This window comes from Triticum urartu, chromosome 6A, assembly GCF_056163025.1.
Source record: "Triticum urartu cultivar PI428250 chromosome 6A, HENAU_Tu73, whole genome shotgun sequence".
Lineage (NCBI taxonomy): Eukaryota > Viridiplantae > Streptophyta > Magnoliopsida > Poales > Poaceae > Triticum > Triticum urartu.
Window position 1 is genome coordinate 576,011,540 of NC_141878.1, and position 19,084 is coordinate 576,030,623.

The following is a 19,084-nucleotide window of genomic DNA, read 5'->3' on the forward strand; positions in this document are numbered from 1 at the left end:
GTTGTAACGTTGCCCTGGTGCTAATTATATACTCCTGCTCTCCCAACCTCCCTTGTTCGGCTGGCGAGGTGGTACTAAACCAAACCATAGCGCTGTGCTTTATTAGCCGGTTGTTGGGTGCAAGCTCGCAGGCCTGATTACTTGTGTTGGACAGGCCCGTGATTCTGCTTGGGGCCTGATTCCATGTGTGGGGCACTTGTGTTCGGGAGGCCTAATTATGTTTGGGGCCTGATTCCTCGTGGGGTTCTTGTGTGCTATTCCCTTGAACTATTTTTCTACAAACGAGGAGATCAGAATATCACCAGAAAAACCTCTACAAAAGAATATCACTGAAAAAAAGTAGTAATAATACTATTTTTTGTGGGAAGTAATAATATACTACTACCTTTGTTCATTAATAATAATATAAGACGTTTTTGTAGACTGAATAAACAGAGGGAGTACTATTTTTTTCCTTTCAAAACCGAGGCATAAAATTTTCCTTGAAGGAGCACTCTTGTGACGGAAGACATGGGCGCGTTCATTCCAAATGGTCCAATAACCATTAAAGAAACACAATAATATACTAGTGCTCCGTATCAGAGAAGAAGAAAAATCCTTTGGCATACCAGAAGGAAAGGGAGTGTATCTATAGAGAGTGACAGTGCTACAAGTAGTACAGGCGGTGGGGATGAATACAGCAAGGTCTGAGCTCACGATTGAGATGGTGTTTCCCAGCAGGATCCTTCACTATTCACTCTGCTGAGCTGCTGCTTGTGACTGCATAATCATGCAGTGAAACGTGCGCAAGGTGGACAACTGGAATGATCTCTGTTTGTCTTTCTCACTGCCCTGCTGCTACGGCCGAGACCCTACAAGCGAACCCCCCAGGAGCTTAAGAGAAACTGGGTCATTAACTCTGCAGAGAAGAAAAGACTTTTTGTGAGATTATAATGAGGCGCAGAGCAGCTGAAGACTACAATGGACCATAAATAGTTACAACCAGTGTTGGTTTCTCCAAGGGTGAACAAAAGCTGGATAAAACTTGCATGAACTAAGCAAGTAAATAAATAGCATCACATTAGCAGATACAGTGTCAGTTCTGCGATTCAACGCCTAGAGTTTGTAAAACAGTTCATTAAAAGGAGACCGCATCACAGCCACTTCCAAATCTGTTCACCGGCCTCCGCCTATCGCAGTGCAGAGAGAAAGCAATAAAGGAGTACAAAACTGAAGTTCCAAACATTCCAGCACCCTACAAAATCTAAACAGAAACTACAGGTTTTAAGCTTCAGGGGAGAAGGTGTCCATAGCTCCAGATCACTCCATGCACTCAATCAAATGAACGAGACATCTTGGCTTGCTGACAGACAAATTGGATGCAACTAGAACACTAGTTTGCACAACCAGCATTTTTCTCTAGAGATGATGAGCTTGCAGCTGAACATGCAGATAGCACCTGAAAAAACGAACGTCGTCTATTTTCAGATGCACACGCAAGACGAAAGGTCAACAAAGTGATCTGGTTGGATACAAATAAATTTTATGCTGAAAGAGAATTTCAACTGCACTGGTTAAGATTTGTGTACCAGAAACATGGATCTTACTCCTAAAATTATTAGTGAGTCTTGATTACAAAAAAAGAAGTCCTTACTGCCATTGGTTCTCTTCATCCAGCAAAGCTGGTATGCTACTGAAGTTTTTGAAAGAATAGCAGTATAGCTAACCTGAAATTGTTATGGCTCAACCGCTCAAGTGAAGAATCATCTAAACTAATCAAATGTATAATTATGATGAGAGTTCACACATACTGCGGATTTAATTTAGGTACATGGGACATATACTTGAGAACTATTGCTCAAATATCTTTGGCCTCAGACTGAGCCATGACAGGTTTCTACTTTGATTTCTGTTAGTGGAATAGGAAACACACAAGAATCAATATGGGAAGGCTCCCATATACTAGATATAACATTATTCAACCTTAATCAGGAAGAGCACGGATATTCTAAAGAGGTAAATACACTAGAAGTCAAAGAACTTGCACGCAACGTTCAGTTTAGTGCATAAACTTGTAAAATACGTGTTTGGTCATCTAACTTGTCCTCTTGTTCATATACGGTGCTTTCTACGGTATCCAGTCGTATCCCTATGCATGCCACATGGAGGGGCCCACTGTCAGTGGCTGAGATGGTGGTAATCCGCATGCACTTTTTTAGATAGCACCCTATTTGAGACTCCTAAGATATATATCAAAGAGTAAAAGTACACATTCTGAACTATGTTTTCTCTTATCTAGATTATTAATTTAAAATTATTTGAATTCAGACAAAATTTCCGTTGATTTGTCCGAATTTTTTCATTACTAAAACCAAAGTTACTTGGACTACTATTATGAAAAAGTTCAGACCTCGGGCTCGAGGATGTACATTCATTCTACACTATATTTTCTTTTATCTAGATTTTAATTTAATTTTTTTTGAATTCAAACAAAAAATATTTGATTTGTCCAGAATAATTTATGTACATCCATTCTGCACTGTACGTTCTTTTATCTAGATTTTTAAATTTACATTTATTCGAATTCAAACATAAATTGAGTTTATTTGTCCGAAAACATACGTACATTCACTGTGCACTATATTTCCTTTTATATAAATATTTAAATTTAGAATTATTCGAATTCAAACAAATTTTTTGTTGATTTGTCCAAAACAATTTACGTATATTCATTCTACATTTTATTTCCTTTATCCAGATTTTATAATTTTAAAAAATCAAATTCAACCAAAATTTTCGTTGGTTTGTCCAAAAGAATTTGCATTCATTCATTCTGCACTATTTTTTGCGGGAATATATATTTAAAGTTAGGTACTATGTGCAAAAAAAGATCTATCTTTGCGTAAAAAAATTAAACATAGCTCACTGCCATTGGAATACATAAATTTTATACTATACAATACATAACACTTTTATCATTTTTATCTCTATTTATCACTGATAAACTAAAATCAAATCTATCTTACATAGAAAAAACAATATACAAGATAAAATTTGTTTGTGTTACTAAGTGTCGGTGTGGCCTGATGGTTGGCACTTGTACACGATGCCATAGTATCAAACTGGGGCTTTCCCTTTTCAGCAAACCCTTTTGTCGTTTTAATTTCTATTTTTTATGCAGTACGTGTTAAATAGCTTTAACTGTGCATTTTAGCGTCAACTGTTAGATTTTCTTTTTTGAGGAAGCGCCAACTGTTAGTTGGTCTAGTCGCTCTCTACGCTAGGCGGATCGTGCTAGCTCATCGGTTTGAATCCCATCATGCGTTGCAGCTTCTTTCATTTTATTTGAGGATTGTTCGTGTAAAAATAAATAGAATGTATGGGTCCTTTCTTAAGAAAAAACAGCCTCAGCCACTGATGGTGGCCCTGCCACGTTGGCACTCGTAGGGATACGGTTGGGAGCACCGTATATGCACAAAATGACGAGTTAGATGACCAGAAACACGTATTTTACAAGTTTATGCACTAAACTGAACATTGCGTGCAAGTTCTATGACTTCTAGTGTATTTACCTCTATTCTAAACCTTTTCTTTCACTGCCCCTACAGAGTAAAATCAATGACTCACAATATCAATAAAGAAGTACCTCTGGTCTACAGAGTAACACCTATTTTTTGCAGGAAGTAATAATATGCTATAACCATTAAAGAAACACAACAATATACTATCACAGCAGAAAGAACAAAAATTCTTTGGATTATGAACCTCTAGTGAGACAACAAATCTACACGTAGACCAGAAGGTAAAGGAGTGTATCTATACAGGATTGACAGTGTTACAAGAAAAGGGGGTGGTTAACCCAGAAAACAGGGGCACACGAGGTGGGGATGAATACAGCAAATGTGTGAGCAGGATCCTTCACTATTCACTCTGCTCACAGCCCTGCTGTGCTGTGGTCGAGACCCTGGACGTCAACCCCACATCACCCTATGGTTGCAACCAAACATTTGATGACTAACACTGTCAGCAAGCTCCTCCCTGGCTTTCTCAGCACATTCTCTTGTAGTGTAGGTCAAAAAGCAATGGAGGCCCGATCCCTCGAATACTGCTCAGTTATTCAAGCATCAAGGCAACCAATCAGTCACCTGCCTTGCTCAGGAGCTTAAGAGAACTGGGTGATTAACTCTGCAGACAAAAAAATGCTTCTTGTGAGATTATAGTCAAGTGCAGAGCAGATGAAGACCACCAAATGGACCAGAAATAGTTGCATCTAGTGTTGGTTTCTCCATTGGAAAAACAAAAGCTTGCTAAAACTTAATCGAACAAAACACACAAATAAATATCATCAGATTAGCAGATACAATGCCAATTAAGTGATTCAACGCCTAGAGTTTGTAAACCAGTTAGACTAACAATATGAAAATATCTATTGTTTCTTTAACTAATGATTTGGCTCGCCAAGTCGTATCACTTGAAAGGCTACAAAAATAAACCAAAGACCAAACCAGAAATCTTGCAAAAAAATACTCACATTTGAAGATCCGCACAGGTTTGCATGTGGTATCAAATTCACCAAGTGTCGAACAGCATGAGAAATATCAAAATGAAACAAATTCTCCAGAACATGTAAAATAAAAAGAGTTCTCCAAACAATAAGCAAGAAAATAAATGAATTGAACTCCTCAGATGTCCCTTCTGTTCCACAAAATGTGCAGCATCCATGGACGTGCTTTCAGGAATTGGAACGATATACAAGGCGAAATAAGTCATCACTGGAGTATCCCACAGCTGAAGGAAGCAGACTTGACACATTGCACCATGTCAAACCAGAAATCTTAAAAGGAACCATTTGAAGTTATACACATGTTCTCCTACGATATCAAATTCAACCAACCATCGGCAGTGTGATAGTTTGGAAATCGAACAACTCAATGAAGAACAGTGAAACAAAAAGAGTTGGCCAAACATTAAGAGAGAAAAGAAACAAATTGAACTCCTCAGATGTCCCTTCTGCTCCACAAAATGTGCAGCATCCCATGGATGTGCTTTCAGGAATTGGAACGATATACAACGCGAGATAAGTCATCACTGGAGTATCCCACGTGCACACCTAAGGAAGCAGATTTGGTACATCGCACCATTTCAAACCATAAATCAAGGAACCATTTGAAGTTATATACATGTTAACTTATAGCATCAAATTCAACCGACTTATGAGAACATGAAAATAGTACGGAAACCGAACAAACTCAATGAAGAACACGGAAATAAAAAGAGTTGTTCAAACATTTAGCAAGAAAAAAACAAATTAAACTCCTCAGATGTCCCTTCTGCTCCACAAAATGTGCAGCATCCCGTGGATGTGCTTTCAGAAATTGGAACGATATACAAGGCGAAACAAGTCATCATTGGAGTGTTTGACACCTTAACTGAGCAGAGTCGATATATTGCATCATTCGAAAGCAGAAATCTTGAAAAAAGGAACCGTTTGAAGTTATACATGTTCACTTACGGTATGAAAGCCAACCAGCTGTGGGCAAAGTGAAAATGAAAATAGTTCCTGAATCAAACAAGGCTCAGTGAAGAACAGTGAAATAAAAATGGTTCTCCACAAATTGTGCAAGAATAAAACGGATTAAACTCCTCAGATGCCCGTTCTACTTCACTGAACAAAAACAAATAAATAAATAGCATCACATTCGCAGATACAATGTCAGTTCTGTGATTCAACGCCTAGAGTTTGTAAACCAGTCAGACTAACAATCTCAAAATATCTATTGTTTCTGTAACTCCAAATTTGGTTTGCCGAGTCGTATTGCTCATGAATGTTTTGATGTTCCACACAAAGTTGCAACAACACCCAAAAGGAAACGGAAGGCCAAACCAGAAAGCTCGACAAAAAATACTCATATGTGATGCTCCACATGTTTGCACGTGCTGCCAGTTTCAACCAAGTGTCAAACAGCATGAAAAGATTAATGAAAACAGATTATCCAACAACACTAAAAATAGAAAGATTTGTCCATTAAGCAATAGAAGAAGCAAATTGAACTCCTCAGGTGTCCCTTCTGCTCCACATAATGTGCAGCATCCGGTGGATGTGCTTTCAGGAATTAGAACGATATATGAGGTGAAGTAAGTCATCACTGGAGTAACCCCACACATAAAGGAAGCAGATTTGATACATTGCACCATTTTATACCAGAAACTTAAAAGGAATCATTTGATGTTATACACATGGTCACGTATGGATCAAATTCAAGCAACGTTCAGCAGCATGAAAATAGTTTGGCAATCCAACAACTCAATGAAGAAAACTGAAATAAAAAAAGTTCTTCCAGCATTTAACTCCTCAGATGTCCCTTCTGCTCCACATAATGCGCAACATCTCTTAGATGCGCTTTCAGGAATTGGAACGATATATGAGGCAAAACAAACAAGTCATCACAGGAGCATCCTACGCCTTAAGGAAGCAAATTTGTTACAACCTCCATCCGTGGATACACTCATTTCAGCGACAGTTAATTCTGGACGGAGGGAATACATTGCAACATTTGAAACCAGAAATCAAGAAAAAGAATCATTTCAAGCTGTAGACATCTTCACTTATGGTATAGGAGTATCATATAAGACCAACCGTCGGCAGCATGAAAATAGTATGACAACCGGACAACTCAACAAAGAACACTGAAATAAAAAGAGTTGTTGACACATTGAGCCGAATAAAAATGAATTAAACTGCTCAGACGTCCCTTCTGCTCCACATAATGTGCAGCATCCCATGGATGTGCTTTCAGGGATTGGAACGATATGCCAGGTGAAACAAGTCATCACTGGTATATCCCACACAACAAGGAAGCAAATTTAGGACACTGCACTGTTTTCGACTCTAACTAGAAACATTGACAAAAGTTCAAGAATCAATTAAAAAAAAGGTCTCAACATAGAACACTGAAATAAAACAGATTAAACTCGTCAAATGTCCCTTCTGCTCCAAAAAGTGTGCAGCACCCCATGTATTGGATGCGCTTCCAGGAATTGGAACGATATAGGAGGCGAAATAAGTCATCACTGGAGCATCTCACACAACAAGGAAGCAATTCAGCGCGATTCAGTAGAAGAAATAAGTCATATTTGAAGTTATCGAATTGAACCAGGTGTCAACAGCAATTAACAGTTTTGAGAATGAAACGAAGATCTCAAGGAACGCCACTGAAGTAAGAAGTGCACCAAGCATTAACAAAGGAAGTGGACTCCTCAGATGTCTCTTGAGCTCCACACAGCGTGCAGCATCCCGTTCCCATTGGATGGGACGCGGCACGCTTTCAGGAATTGGAACGACATAGTACAAAATCGGTCATCACTGGAGTATATATCAGCTTAGCTTAATTAGGAAGCAGATTCGGTGCAGCGCGCTATGCATCTACCAACCAACATTGGGGAAACAACCTGAACCTCGGAGGCTCCCTGACCTGCTGAACCCTATACGCGCGAATCTCAGAGGTTGAACTAGCAGCAGCTAGTAGCACGGGGATCTCTAGGAGCCTCGGAGCGCAACATGGACAGTGAGAAGAAGCGACGCATCTAGTCTAGATCCTAGACGAGGGTTACTTAGAGCTTATGCGAGTGAAGCGGGAGGGAAGGTGCGGTACCATTCGGGGCGTAGAGGTTCTGCCACCCGGCCGGGGGGGCGGCCCTGCGCGTCGCCGTCGCGCCGTGTCGCCGCCCCGCCCCGCCCGCCGCCGGCACGGACGGGAGCCGCGGCTTCGGAGACGGAGCGGCCCAGCAAAGCTGTCGGGTTAAGTAGGCCGGCCCCGGCGTGGCGGTCAGGCTGGGCCGGGCCGGGCCTGGCGAGGCGTCGGAGGTCGGACCGGAACGGATCGTGATCCGGGCCGAGGGAAATACGTAAACGCCCAGAGCAAACGTAAACCCAGTGCCGCGCTGTTGTTCTGGACTCTGGAGCGCGCTGAAAATTTCCCAAACTTCCGATCCGATGACGCTGTCCCCTCCCCAGGCTCGATTCCGACGGACGGACTCGTTGTGACCGTCGCGGATCGGTTTCTGCTCCCGATTGTTCGTGAGGAACCCTAGATTCGCGCTCGACTGGGTAGGGGTGAGTAAGCATGGCAATCTCTCCTTCAAATCTCTTTATGCAGCTTGTAGTATAAGCTACTAGGAGTAAATTGCATAAGCTAGGGCTAGTTCTTCCATACTGTGACACACACACCCCGTGAGACAGCAGGGACAGAGGAGGGTCCGAAACTGAAATTTGTTCACCCTTTGTTAGTACATCTTTGCAGCAGCAGCAGCAGCAGAAACAGAGTATTTGTTGGAATGCAAAGAAAACGGAAATAAATGGATACACCTTTTTTTTACTGTAATATGCACTGCCTGCACACCTGCTTCTCATACTTTCACTTTTTTTTTTGAAACCTCCGCTCTCTGGATTTTATTCATTCAGCGGTAGCAAATCCGAGTGCACAGCGCATCTCAGAAAGCCAGGGATTACATTAGAGTGTGTAGCAACATTCTCTATAACTAAAGCTTTCTTAGCACAAATATGAGCAACAGAGTTCACTAGACGGCTAGCATAACGAAGCTGAAATCTCTGAAAAAACGGCAACTCCTCCTGCATCTCTTGAAAGATATGGAACCCCTTCGATTTGCCTCTCAGCCTACCTTCCCATAGCTGAACAACGTTGAGGCAATCTGTCTCGACTATCACATTCTGATAGTTCTTCTCCCTCGCAAGCAAGGTAGCATCTCTGCAAGCCAAAATCTCCACTATCAGGGGATCAACCATCCCTTGGTAGCCAGTGCACCGCGACACTAGTAGTCTGCCTTCGCTGTTACGGGCAACTACGCCGGTGCCACCTTTTGCACTAGCCGTGTCGACTGCGCCGTCGACATTCATCTTGACAACCCCGGTTGTCGGCGCCTCATACTTTCACTTCTCTCCTTTTCTTTTTGCGACTGGAAAGAGAGATTTATTAATTAAGGAATAGCTGTATAATCACATGCTAGATAGCACATAAGAGCATCAGGAGGCCCCCGCAACCACAAGTCGGTGCGTTGCTCCACTCTTGACAGATAAGCAAGGCGATCTGCAGTTCTATTTTGCAAACGATCAATGCGCCTACACACAAACTCCCTTTCTCTCAACAGCTCCTTAGTCTCATTTACCAGATGACCTACACTCGACCTATATGTCTCCCGTCTTCGGACTGTCTAAAGCCTTTACCAGGGGTACACAATCCGTCTGATTAACCAGAGGCAGTGTTGACTGCAGGAGCGCCGTAGTAACGCCTTCCCGAGCGGACACACACTCCGCTTCGTAGGCACTCGAGCAGCGTGGTATAAACCAACACGCCGACATGATGTATTCTTCTCTACTGTTTCTCACCACCATAGCCGCTCCCGCTGTGTGTGATTCCGCATCAACGGATACTGCAATCCATCCCTCACGGGGTGGCGGCCATGGGGCTGGCTCCTAAATACTCTTTTCGCGCTGTGGCCGAGCTCCCGACCCCTCCTGTCTTATGTCTTCTTTTCCTTTCAGCATTTAATAGCCTTTACTAAGTTTTATCCGATTTAGAGAGACCATATAGCTTTGCAAAAAATTCCTGGATACCTTGACCGGAGGCACCGTCTTGTCATGCATGGCAACATTACGTAGCTGCCAGTTTCTCCATACTATCATCAGAACTTTAGCACGTTCCTCTTCCCGGAGGGTTACCAACAGATCGAACAACCACTCATCACCAGTGTTCCCAATCGTCTCCTTCGCTGGAACAGTCCACACTTCACCCATAGCATCCCATACAGCACTGGAGGTAGGGCACGCAACGACAGCATGAAAGCTATCCTCCGTCCCCCGGCCACATCTCGGACACTCATCAACCACATCCAAGTGTTTAGATTTCTTAACCTGGCGTGTGGGAAGCCCTTCCTTTAGCATCTTCCACGCACATATCTTCACTTTTTGTGGAACTTGGATTTTCCAGAACATTCTCCAAACGGGCCTGTCCCCATCACTTCTCTCCTGACTGCCCACTTGTTTCATACTACTCCCTCCATTCCATAATGTAGTGTGCCCGCGCTTCCTGAGATTCAAGTTTGACCGTAAATTTAACCAAAGAGACCGATTGCGGCGGGAGCAAAAATTATACCATTGAATCTCGGAAAGCGCGGACACACTACATTATGAAATTGATGGAGTACCATAATAATGTTGGACTGAACATGAATAGCTTTCTCCTTGTTCCTTGTAGCGTCAGAATGGGGAGCATTCTGAATCTCATGCCTGGAAATGGAATAACTACACTGGAACACCACGATCGGAAGCGATGCCGCCAAGGTAGAATAGCAGATGAAGCATTCGAACCGTGCTGCATTATGGTTCTCAGGGCTATATCATACCAGGCTGGATGTAAGGCAGTCCATCAAAAGAGGATTGCAGACGGCCGATTCGAACTATTGAGCATTCTGATTTGCAGAGCAATGTCACTGCACACTCGTCCCAGACCGGTCTGTGACAAGGGGGCGCAAAATGATCAACATAGACTGCGCAGCGTTCTGGCTTGTGGAGTTATATCTGACTACATCATCTGTCACGAGTTATTAAACTCTGAAAAGGGGATATCAAGTGATCCGTTTGAGAGCCTTCCAGAGGTATGTTGCAGACTTGAAATTTTCTATCCAGCCTTCTCATGATCGCAAATTACTCATTGAACGGGTGTGCTACTATGATGTATCTTTGCTGCAGGACGTGCTATGCACAATTTTATCCAAGTTGCCTCTGAATGATGCTGTAAGGACCAGTGCCGTGTCAAGGAAGTGGAGATTCTTGTGGACAGTTTGTCCAAACCTGAGTTTTGAAGGAATTACAATGTGTGGCAAGAGTACTTGTGGGAAAGAACAAGATGTTCAGAAGTTCATCGATAATGTTAATGCAGTCTTGGCACAGTGCCATGGCCGGGTTGTTGACGAGCTTGCCATTGTTAGGAAATATGCAACTTGTATTCCCATGAGGCCATAGGCCGATATATATACATGTACAGGTGTGGAACATATGCAGGAAACCCCTTATACAACGGGATAGATACAAAGGGGTACATGACTTATATTATAACTCTAACACCCCCCCTCAAACTCATGGTGGATGAACAACACTGAGTTTGGAGAGATAATAAAAGCCATGTTGTGCTCTAGTCTGGGCCTTCGTCAGGAAATCCGCCAACTGTAACTCGGAAGGCACATACTGAAGAGCAATAACCTGATCCTGCACACCAGCGCGCACATAGAAAGCATCAACACCAATATGCTTGGTGAGCTCATGCTTCACAGGATCGCGCGCAATGCTAATAGCACCTGTACTGTCAGATAAGAGCAGAGTCGGTGTAGTGACAGAAACACCAAAATCCTGAAGTAACCACCGTAACCAAGTCACCTCTGCCGTCAAAAGAGCCATTGCTCGCAACTCAGCTTCGGCACTCGAACGGGAAACTGCAAGCTGTTTCTTCGTCTTCCAGGCAATGAGAGAACCACCAAGAAAAACACAGTAAGCAGAAAGTGAACGGCGATCTGAAGGATCACTAGCCCACGTAGCATCCGAATAGGCCTGAAGCTGTAAAGAACTGGAGCGAGGAAAGAATAGACGGTGAGAGATCATGCCTCGAAGATATCGGAGAACACGAAGGAGATGACTATAGTGAACCGAGGTGGGAGCAGAGACAAACTGACTCAGAATATGAACCGGATAAGAGATGTCCGGACGAGTGACAGCTAGATAGACAAGACTGCCAACAAGATGACGATAACGCGTCGGGTCAGGGAGAGGAGCACCATCAGTAGCACGGAGGTGAACATTGAGCTCCATAGGAGTCTCAACAACGCGCTCGTCAATAAGAGCAGCATGGGCAAGAAGATCCTGGATATACTTTTCCTGGGATATAAAAAAGCCATCAGAGGTAGAAGAGACTTCAATCCCAAAAAAGTAGCGAAGAGGTCCAAGATCAGACATAAGAAACTGCGCACTAAGACGGGCCTTTACAAAGGCAATATACTCGGGGTCATCCCCCGTGATGATCATGTCATCAACATAGAGAAGAAGAAGAGTCCGACCACGAGGAGAAAGATGAATAAACAATGCTGGATCATGAGCACTTGCTGAAAAACCACCAGCAGTGATCACAGAGGCAAAGCGCTCAAACCAGGCGCGGGGGGCTTGCTTAAGGCCATAGAGAGAGCGACGAAGACGACATACCATGCCATCAGGAACAGAATACCCAGGTGGTGGCTGCATGTACACCTCCTCACGCAGCTCACCATTAAGAAAGACATTCTTAACATCAAGCTGAGATATAGACCAGTGGCGTGCAGAGGCAACGGCAAGAAGTGTACGAACAGTGGTCATATGGGCCACAGGAGCAAAAGTCTCGTCATAATCACGACCGTGCTCCTGCTGAAAACCATGAGCCACAAGACGAGCTTTGTGACGCTCAAGAGAACCATCGGAGCGAGTCTTAACCTTGTAGACCCACTTACAAGTGATCGGACGGACTCCGGGAGGAAGAGAAACAAGATCCCAGGTACCAGTGCGTTCAAGAGCAGCAATCTCCTCTGCCATCGCAAACTGCCATTCAGGATGAACAACAGCCTGACGGTAAGAAGTCGGCTCAAGAACAGCAGCACCAGCGGTGGGAAATCCAAAGCGATCAACAGGCGGACGAGGACGAGAACGCAAGCCATAAGTAGGCTGAGAGGAAGATGACGACTCATCCACAGAGGCAACGACTGGTCGTGGACGACGAGTGTAATGCTGAGGAAAAGATGGAATAACAGAAGGAGGAATCGTCAAGGTAGAATCGGGGGGTGGCGACGAAGAAGTCACCGGAGATGAAGGTGTAGAATCTGGTGACATGCTAGGAGAGGAGACCGGGGAGGAAGTCACCGGAGATGAAGGTGGAGAACCCGGTGACATGCTAGGCGAGGAGACCGGGGAGGATGGTGGCTGCAAATCAACTAGAGGTGGAGAAGGAGAGGAAGTGGAACAGAGAGGTACAGGCTCGACGGGGGTGATAGGTGAGTCAGGAAAAGTGAGGAAAGAGATATCATGCACTGAAAAAGTCGAGGAAGATGGGCGTGGGTAGAAGGGACGAGACTCATCAAAAGTCATGTCTCGAGAGATACGCATCCGATGACCGATAGGATCCCAACAACGATAGCCCTTATGCTCATCACTGTAGCCTAAGAACACACACTCAACAGACTGAGCAGTCAGTTTGCTGTGTTCGCGAGGGGCAAGAAGAACATAGCAAACACAACCAAACGAGCGAAGCATCGAATAATCGGGAGAACGATCAAAAAGTCGCTCGAAAGGAACACCACCCTGTAGAGCAGCGGAAGGCTGTATATTGATAAGATAGGTGTATGTGGAGACGGCCTCAGCCCAAAAATGAGGCGGGAGAGAGGCAGCAATCATCAATGCACGAGCCGTCTCAAGAAGATGTCGATGCTTTCGCTCAGCCACACCATTCTGAGTATGAGCACCAGGACAAGAGAATTGAGAGAGTCCCTTACTCAGCAAGAACACCACGCAACATCTTAGAGATATACTCGCCAGCGGAGTCAGCACGAAAAACACGAATGGGTGAAGAGAACTGAGTATGAACCATAGTAGCAAAATGCTTATAAATAGACAACACCTCAGAACGAGAAGTCATGAAATAAAGCCATGTGTAACGAGAGAAATCATCTATGAAAATAATATAGTATTTATGACCACCTTTCGAAGCGAAAGGGGCCGGACCCCATACATCAGAATGGACTAAATCGAAAGGACGCTTGGACACTAACTCACTATGTGAATATGGTAACTGAATCTGCTTGCCAAGACGACAACCCTGACACTCTAAAGAGTCATCTCCTGAGACAGACCCCAGAAGACCTCGACGAACTAAAGAAGACAACCGAGAACCACACAGATGACCAAGTTGATGATGCCACTGCTGGAAGGAACCAGTAACGGAGGCGACAGAAGCGGAAGAACTGGCGATGGTGGTGGCAGCGGAAGGAACATGAAGCCAGTCCAACTCCCAAAGACCCTGAGAATCACGGCGGCGAGGGCCAGCCCCAACCAGAGTGTGCGTGCGACGGTCCTGGACAGAATAAGAGTCAACGTCAAGGATGACGCGACAACCAGAATCAGTAAGTTGACCAGCAGAAAACAGATTCATGGTAACGAGGAACATGAGCAACATTAGGAACAGAATAAGGAGTGGTAAGATTGCCTCTACTAGCAACAGAAAGTGGAGTACCATCAGCAGTGAAGACATGAACAAGAGAATCCAGTGATCGAAGAGAGGACAAAGTGGAAGAATGAGAAGACATATGAAAAGAAGCTCCAGAGTCCAGAACCCATGGGGATGTACCTGACTGTGTAGAGGGTGATTGCTCAGTGCGGGAAGCATCAGTCACAGAACCAGCAGTACCCGTCGAGGAAGAACCTGAAGCCGCGAGCAGACGCTTAAGTCTCAGAATATCCTGGTCAGTCAAAGCAATGGCTGAAGCTGTCGAGGTAGATGACGAAGTCCCTGAAGATGATGATCACGCCTTGCGCAGGTGTTTCTTCTTCGTGTAGCACTGAGACTCAAGATGACCATCATTGTTGCAATAGTCGCAATGTGGACGGGGGCGACCTGAGCCTCCAGAAGGAGTGGGTAAGAGCGGTGGAGCACTCGAGCGAGAAGGGGTCGGTGCAGCAGGTGGCGTAGGAGCACGAGTAGCGAGCACAGAGGGAACCTCCAGCAAACCAGCACCACGTAAGCGAGTCTCCTCAGCACGAATCTCAGAAAGCGCCTCCATGAGAGAAATACGGCCACGAGCAAACAACTGAGCACGCCTGGGCTCAAACTCCTTACGGAGCCGAGACAGGAACTCATAGACGCAATGAAACTCCAAATTGGCCTGGACAGCCTGGCAACAGGGGCAGGTACGACAACCAGCACTGCGGAGAGAATCAAGCTGGCGCCAGATAGCAGAACTCTGTGCATAGAAGTCATCAACAGTAGAGTCACCCTGCTGAAGAGCATGCTCCTGACGGACCACAGAAAGGTATAAGGCATCACCAGAGGGCTGATAGCGCTGACGAAGACGGGTCCACATCTCAAAGACAGTAGGAAGACCCAGAAACTCAGAAGCAAACTGAGGCAGAACACTAGCAGTGAGAACAGCTGCAGCACGAGCATCATCATCAAGCCACTGGGTGTAAACAGACAGAGCACCATGATACGTCTGAAGAGCCTCCTCATAAGCCAAAACCCTCTCATCATAAGCACGATCAGCAGCCTCATCAGCAAGCTTAGCCGCATCCTTGGCGGCCTGATTAGCATCCGGAGGAAGAACCGGTGGAGTCGGCGGAATAGGAGCCACCGGAGGAACCGGACGTGGCGGACAGCAGACCTCGCCAGAAAGAACACCCCAGAGACGGATGCCACGCACGTGAATGCGCATGAAGCCAGTGAACTCAGTGTAGTTAGTACCATCGAAGATCACCGGACAGCGAGGGACAACAACATAACCCGAGGACTGAGACATCGTGCCTGTTTTTTTTGAGGCAGACTATAGGAGTCTCGATCTGCAGCAGCTTGCGTGCGACAGGAAGACTGGAGCGGCGGCTGCTTGATCTGGACTGAAGGAAGGTGGCAACTTCGATCTGAATCACAGGAGCGGATGAAACAGAACGGCGGCTGGCGGCAGAATCTGACGAGGGCGCGAGGACAGCGAAGATCGGCGACGAGCGGCACTCCTGGCGGCGGAGATCAGCAGCAGTCGGTCGGCTCGATCGGGGCCAGAGGAGCGCGTGGGATTGACCTGCGCGCTGGCTGGGATGGATCACGAGCAGGCTGGACGAGGGGACACGCGCCGGCTGGGATTGACCTACGGGGGGATCAGCAGGCGCAGAGAGGCAGCGGTGATAGAGAAAAAGGAGCGGCGGCCACAGATAGGGTAGTCGCGGCGGCCACAGCGAGGTGGATCAACAACACGAGTTGCAGCGTGCAAAAAATTGACCTAGCTCTAATACCATGTTAGGAAATATGCAACTTGTATTACCATGAGGCCATAGGCCGATATATATACATGTACAGGTGTGAAACATATGCAGGAAACCCCTTATACAACGGAATAGATACAAAGGGGTACATGACTTATATTATAACTCTAACAGCCATCAAATTTGATTTTGACACCATGCTGGTTGACCATCTCAATAACTCGGTTCGCTTTGTGCTATCCTCATCACAGATAGAGTTCTTAACTTTTGATTTGGCACCAGAACGTTTTGGAGGTCGTTATGATCGCTACTTGTTTCCGTTCCAACTTTTGGACAGTGGAAGTATATCCCGTCTACAGAAAATCCATCTTAGCTTTGGATATCTCCGGCCACCAACCGGGTTCAGTGGTTTCCCTAACCTACGGAAGCTTGATCTGAACTTAGTGAATGTCAGTGGAAAAGATCTTCAAGACATGTTGTCAAATTGCTCTAACCTAGAGTGGTTAAGTATTGTTAGATGTCATCTCTACGATGAACTAAAGGTTAATGGTCCACTGCCTCACCTGCTACACTTGCATTTTTCATTCTGCGAGATAACGAAGATTGCATTGCATGCCGTGAAACTCACAAATTTTGTATACAAGGGGAAGTCAGTATGTATTGACCTCGGCAAATCTTCAAGGCTCGAAAGTGCAGATGTTAGTTTTTATGGAGTGACTCTTGAGGACGCTACCACCCAACTTGCTAATGTGTTTACACATGCTCAAAATCTGATTTTTGATACTTGCTGCGAACCACAAGTGGTTTGTTAATCAGTTGACCATCCCTAATAACTTATGATTCATTATTGTATCTTCTAAACCATTTAGTTAGTCATACTGACCTTTGATTGTCTGTCTTCCAGATGCCCTGCCTGATGCATAACCCATGCAAGTTTTCCCAGCTGAGGCATTTAAAACTGATGCTGCTATTTGAAAACGATGTTGACACTCCGCATTTGGCCTCCTTTCTGACATCCGCTCCTTTCCTCGAAACACTAGAGATGGATGTAAGTATTCTTATGGTTTCCTCTCTGGTAATTTGTACACTTCTCCATGTTATTGCATCGATACTCTTCCAAATCAGTACAAGAGCAAGCATTTCTATTTCATGATAACTTGGATATAGCAAACCAGCCAGTTGAATTTGTGCCATCTCCCCCCCTGCATGCTCACATCTGTATGAGCTTAACTTCTCTAGTTTCATACATTTCATTCAGGACTCCTGCTACTTTCGAAAATTCTATCTTAGTTTTCTTATTCCAATTTGCAGTTTATTGTTTCTCCTTCCCTATACACGGGACACGTGCCTATGAAGGGACTTCTGGAGGGTCCATATAAATATCTGAAGAATGTGTGCATGACAGCATTCCGAGGATCCAGAGGCCAGCTTGAATTTCTTTTGCACATCGTGGGAAATGCCCCTGCTTTGGCATTTTTAACTATTGACCATTCGTATAAACAGGTGAAGCGTGTGTGGAAAGATCCCGCAAAGGAAGCGAAATTCGTGGATTCGGCTCATCGAACCGCTAGAAGATATCTCGAAGGAAAAATCTCTCCCAAGTGCTCTGTAAGATTGCTTTAAGCAGGGTTTAAGTGAGATACACCGCGATTGATCTTGCAAATGTAGCGTTATGGTAGTGTACATAATCTGTGATAGCTGCTTCCACTAATTATTATGACCGGTGATTGTTTAGGCCCCCTCCCACTGAAAATGCACCGCCTTTTTGATTTGGTTAGCTATGGTCAACAATTACACTATTAGTATCTGACTTTTGTGATACAAAATCACTGCCACAAATAGGTTCTTCCAAATATGATCTAATGACACCAGTTTTGTGTCACATATAAAAGCTATACTAATAGAGTAATTGTTGGTCAGAAACATAATATACGGCGTATTTCAAAACTCATGCAATGTATGAAAGTAACATACTAACATCTTCTTCTATTACAGAAAACATCCATCGTCCTTGTTCAGGTGTCTGTTAATTATAGCTGGTGTGGTCCTCATGCACCATCCATTTCGTTGTTTCCGGCTCACCCGCTGAAACCATATGAGTGTGATTAAACAACTAGCGTGAAAGCAGTTGCGCATTAGCGCATCCGTTTTCTTGCTCTATCTTCCACTGATGTGGCTCATTAAACTGTCAGTTTTTTTTTTGAAAAGGAGGTCACCCCCGGCCTCTGCCATCCGATAGATGCATGCAGCCATATTATTAATCAGGTCCAAGAAAAAACATAGTCTGTAATCCAGGGTACAGCTCACAAAAGGAGCACAAATAACAAAGGCTAATCAAATAAATCAAAGCCACAAATGGCTGGATGAGACAACATTAAATATACTGTCAGTTATATACCACAAAGAGAACATATATAAGTAATGGTACGAAATAATTGTCTGGTAAGAAATTCTTCCTGGAGTAGGAAGAGTGGCACAAATGATCATGAAGCAATCGGGAAAAAAACTTATGGTGAGATAGCATGATCTTATCGTACAAAAAAAGAGGCAGCATGGTACACGTACCAACTAGGATTTCCCAAAACTAAGTCGTTTAACATGGAACATGGAGTTTTGGATCCCGTGTGCACATGCATTCGGGTGAACAGTAAATTAAGAAAAACAATAAAATTCAAAATCTGAACTTTTTTGGCAAATGTTGCTGAATATTTCACGCGTGTGCAATGTTTCATGAAGAAAAAAATTGTAATGCTATGGGGAAATAATCTGTTTTTTCTTTCTAGTATTCCACGGATGCCAGCCATTCCATAACAAAAACATTTTATAATTAAGTTCCATTTTTTGTTTTCCAAATTAATCGCTTAAATTTGGGACTTATATTTTGATGTGGAACAACAAGCCTGGACAACAAGTTATTCCAAACTTGGGGTCACCGAATTCTAACCGCAAAGGATTTGGGCTACAAACAACACTTTGATTAAAGACAACTAATTTTGAAGTGTGTCAAACGAGTATACCATAATAATTAAGCATCACTTGAAAAATAATGGT

General features: G+C 44.3%; 1 protein-coding gene, 1 long non-coding RNA gene and 1 pseudogene across 2 annotated transcripts; 1 reads left to right on the forward strand and 2 right to left on the reverse strand.

The window, feature by feature from the left end:
• Positions 1–3,682: 3,682 nt before the first annotated feature.
• LOC147966539 (uncharacterized) lies at positions 3,683–8,192 on the reverse strand. Its single transcript, XR_015608976.1, has 2 exons — positions 7,632–8,192; positions 3,683–4,164 (listed from the first exon to the last, which is right to left on the reverse strand). It is a non-coding gene; the product is annotated as an uncharacterized LOC147966539 (long non-coding RNA).
• A 1,999-nt stretch (positions 8,193–10,191) lies between these two features.
• Positions 10,192–17,656, forward strand: LOC147966540 (F-box/FBD/LRR-repeat protein At1g13570-like). Its single transcript, XM_087530865.1, has 5 exons — positions 10,192–10,650; positions 10,745–10,997; positions 16,208–16,836; positions 16,938–17,081; positions 17,345–17,656. The coding sequence occupies exons 1-5, from the start codon at positions 10,192–10,194 to the stop codon at positions 17,654–17,656; spliced, it is 1,797 nt and encodes a 598-aa protein (XP_087386991.1).
• Positions 14,185–15,576, reverse strand: LOC147966541 (uncharacterized; annotated as a pseudogene).
• Positions 17,657–19,084: the final 1,428 nt, after the last annotated feature.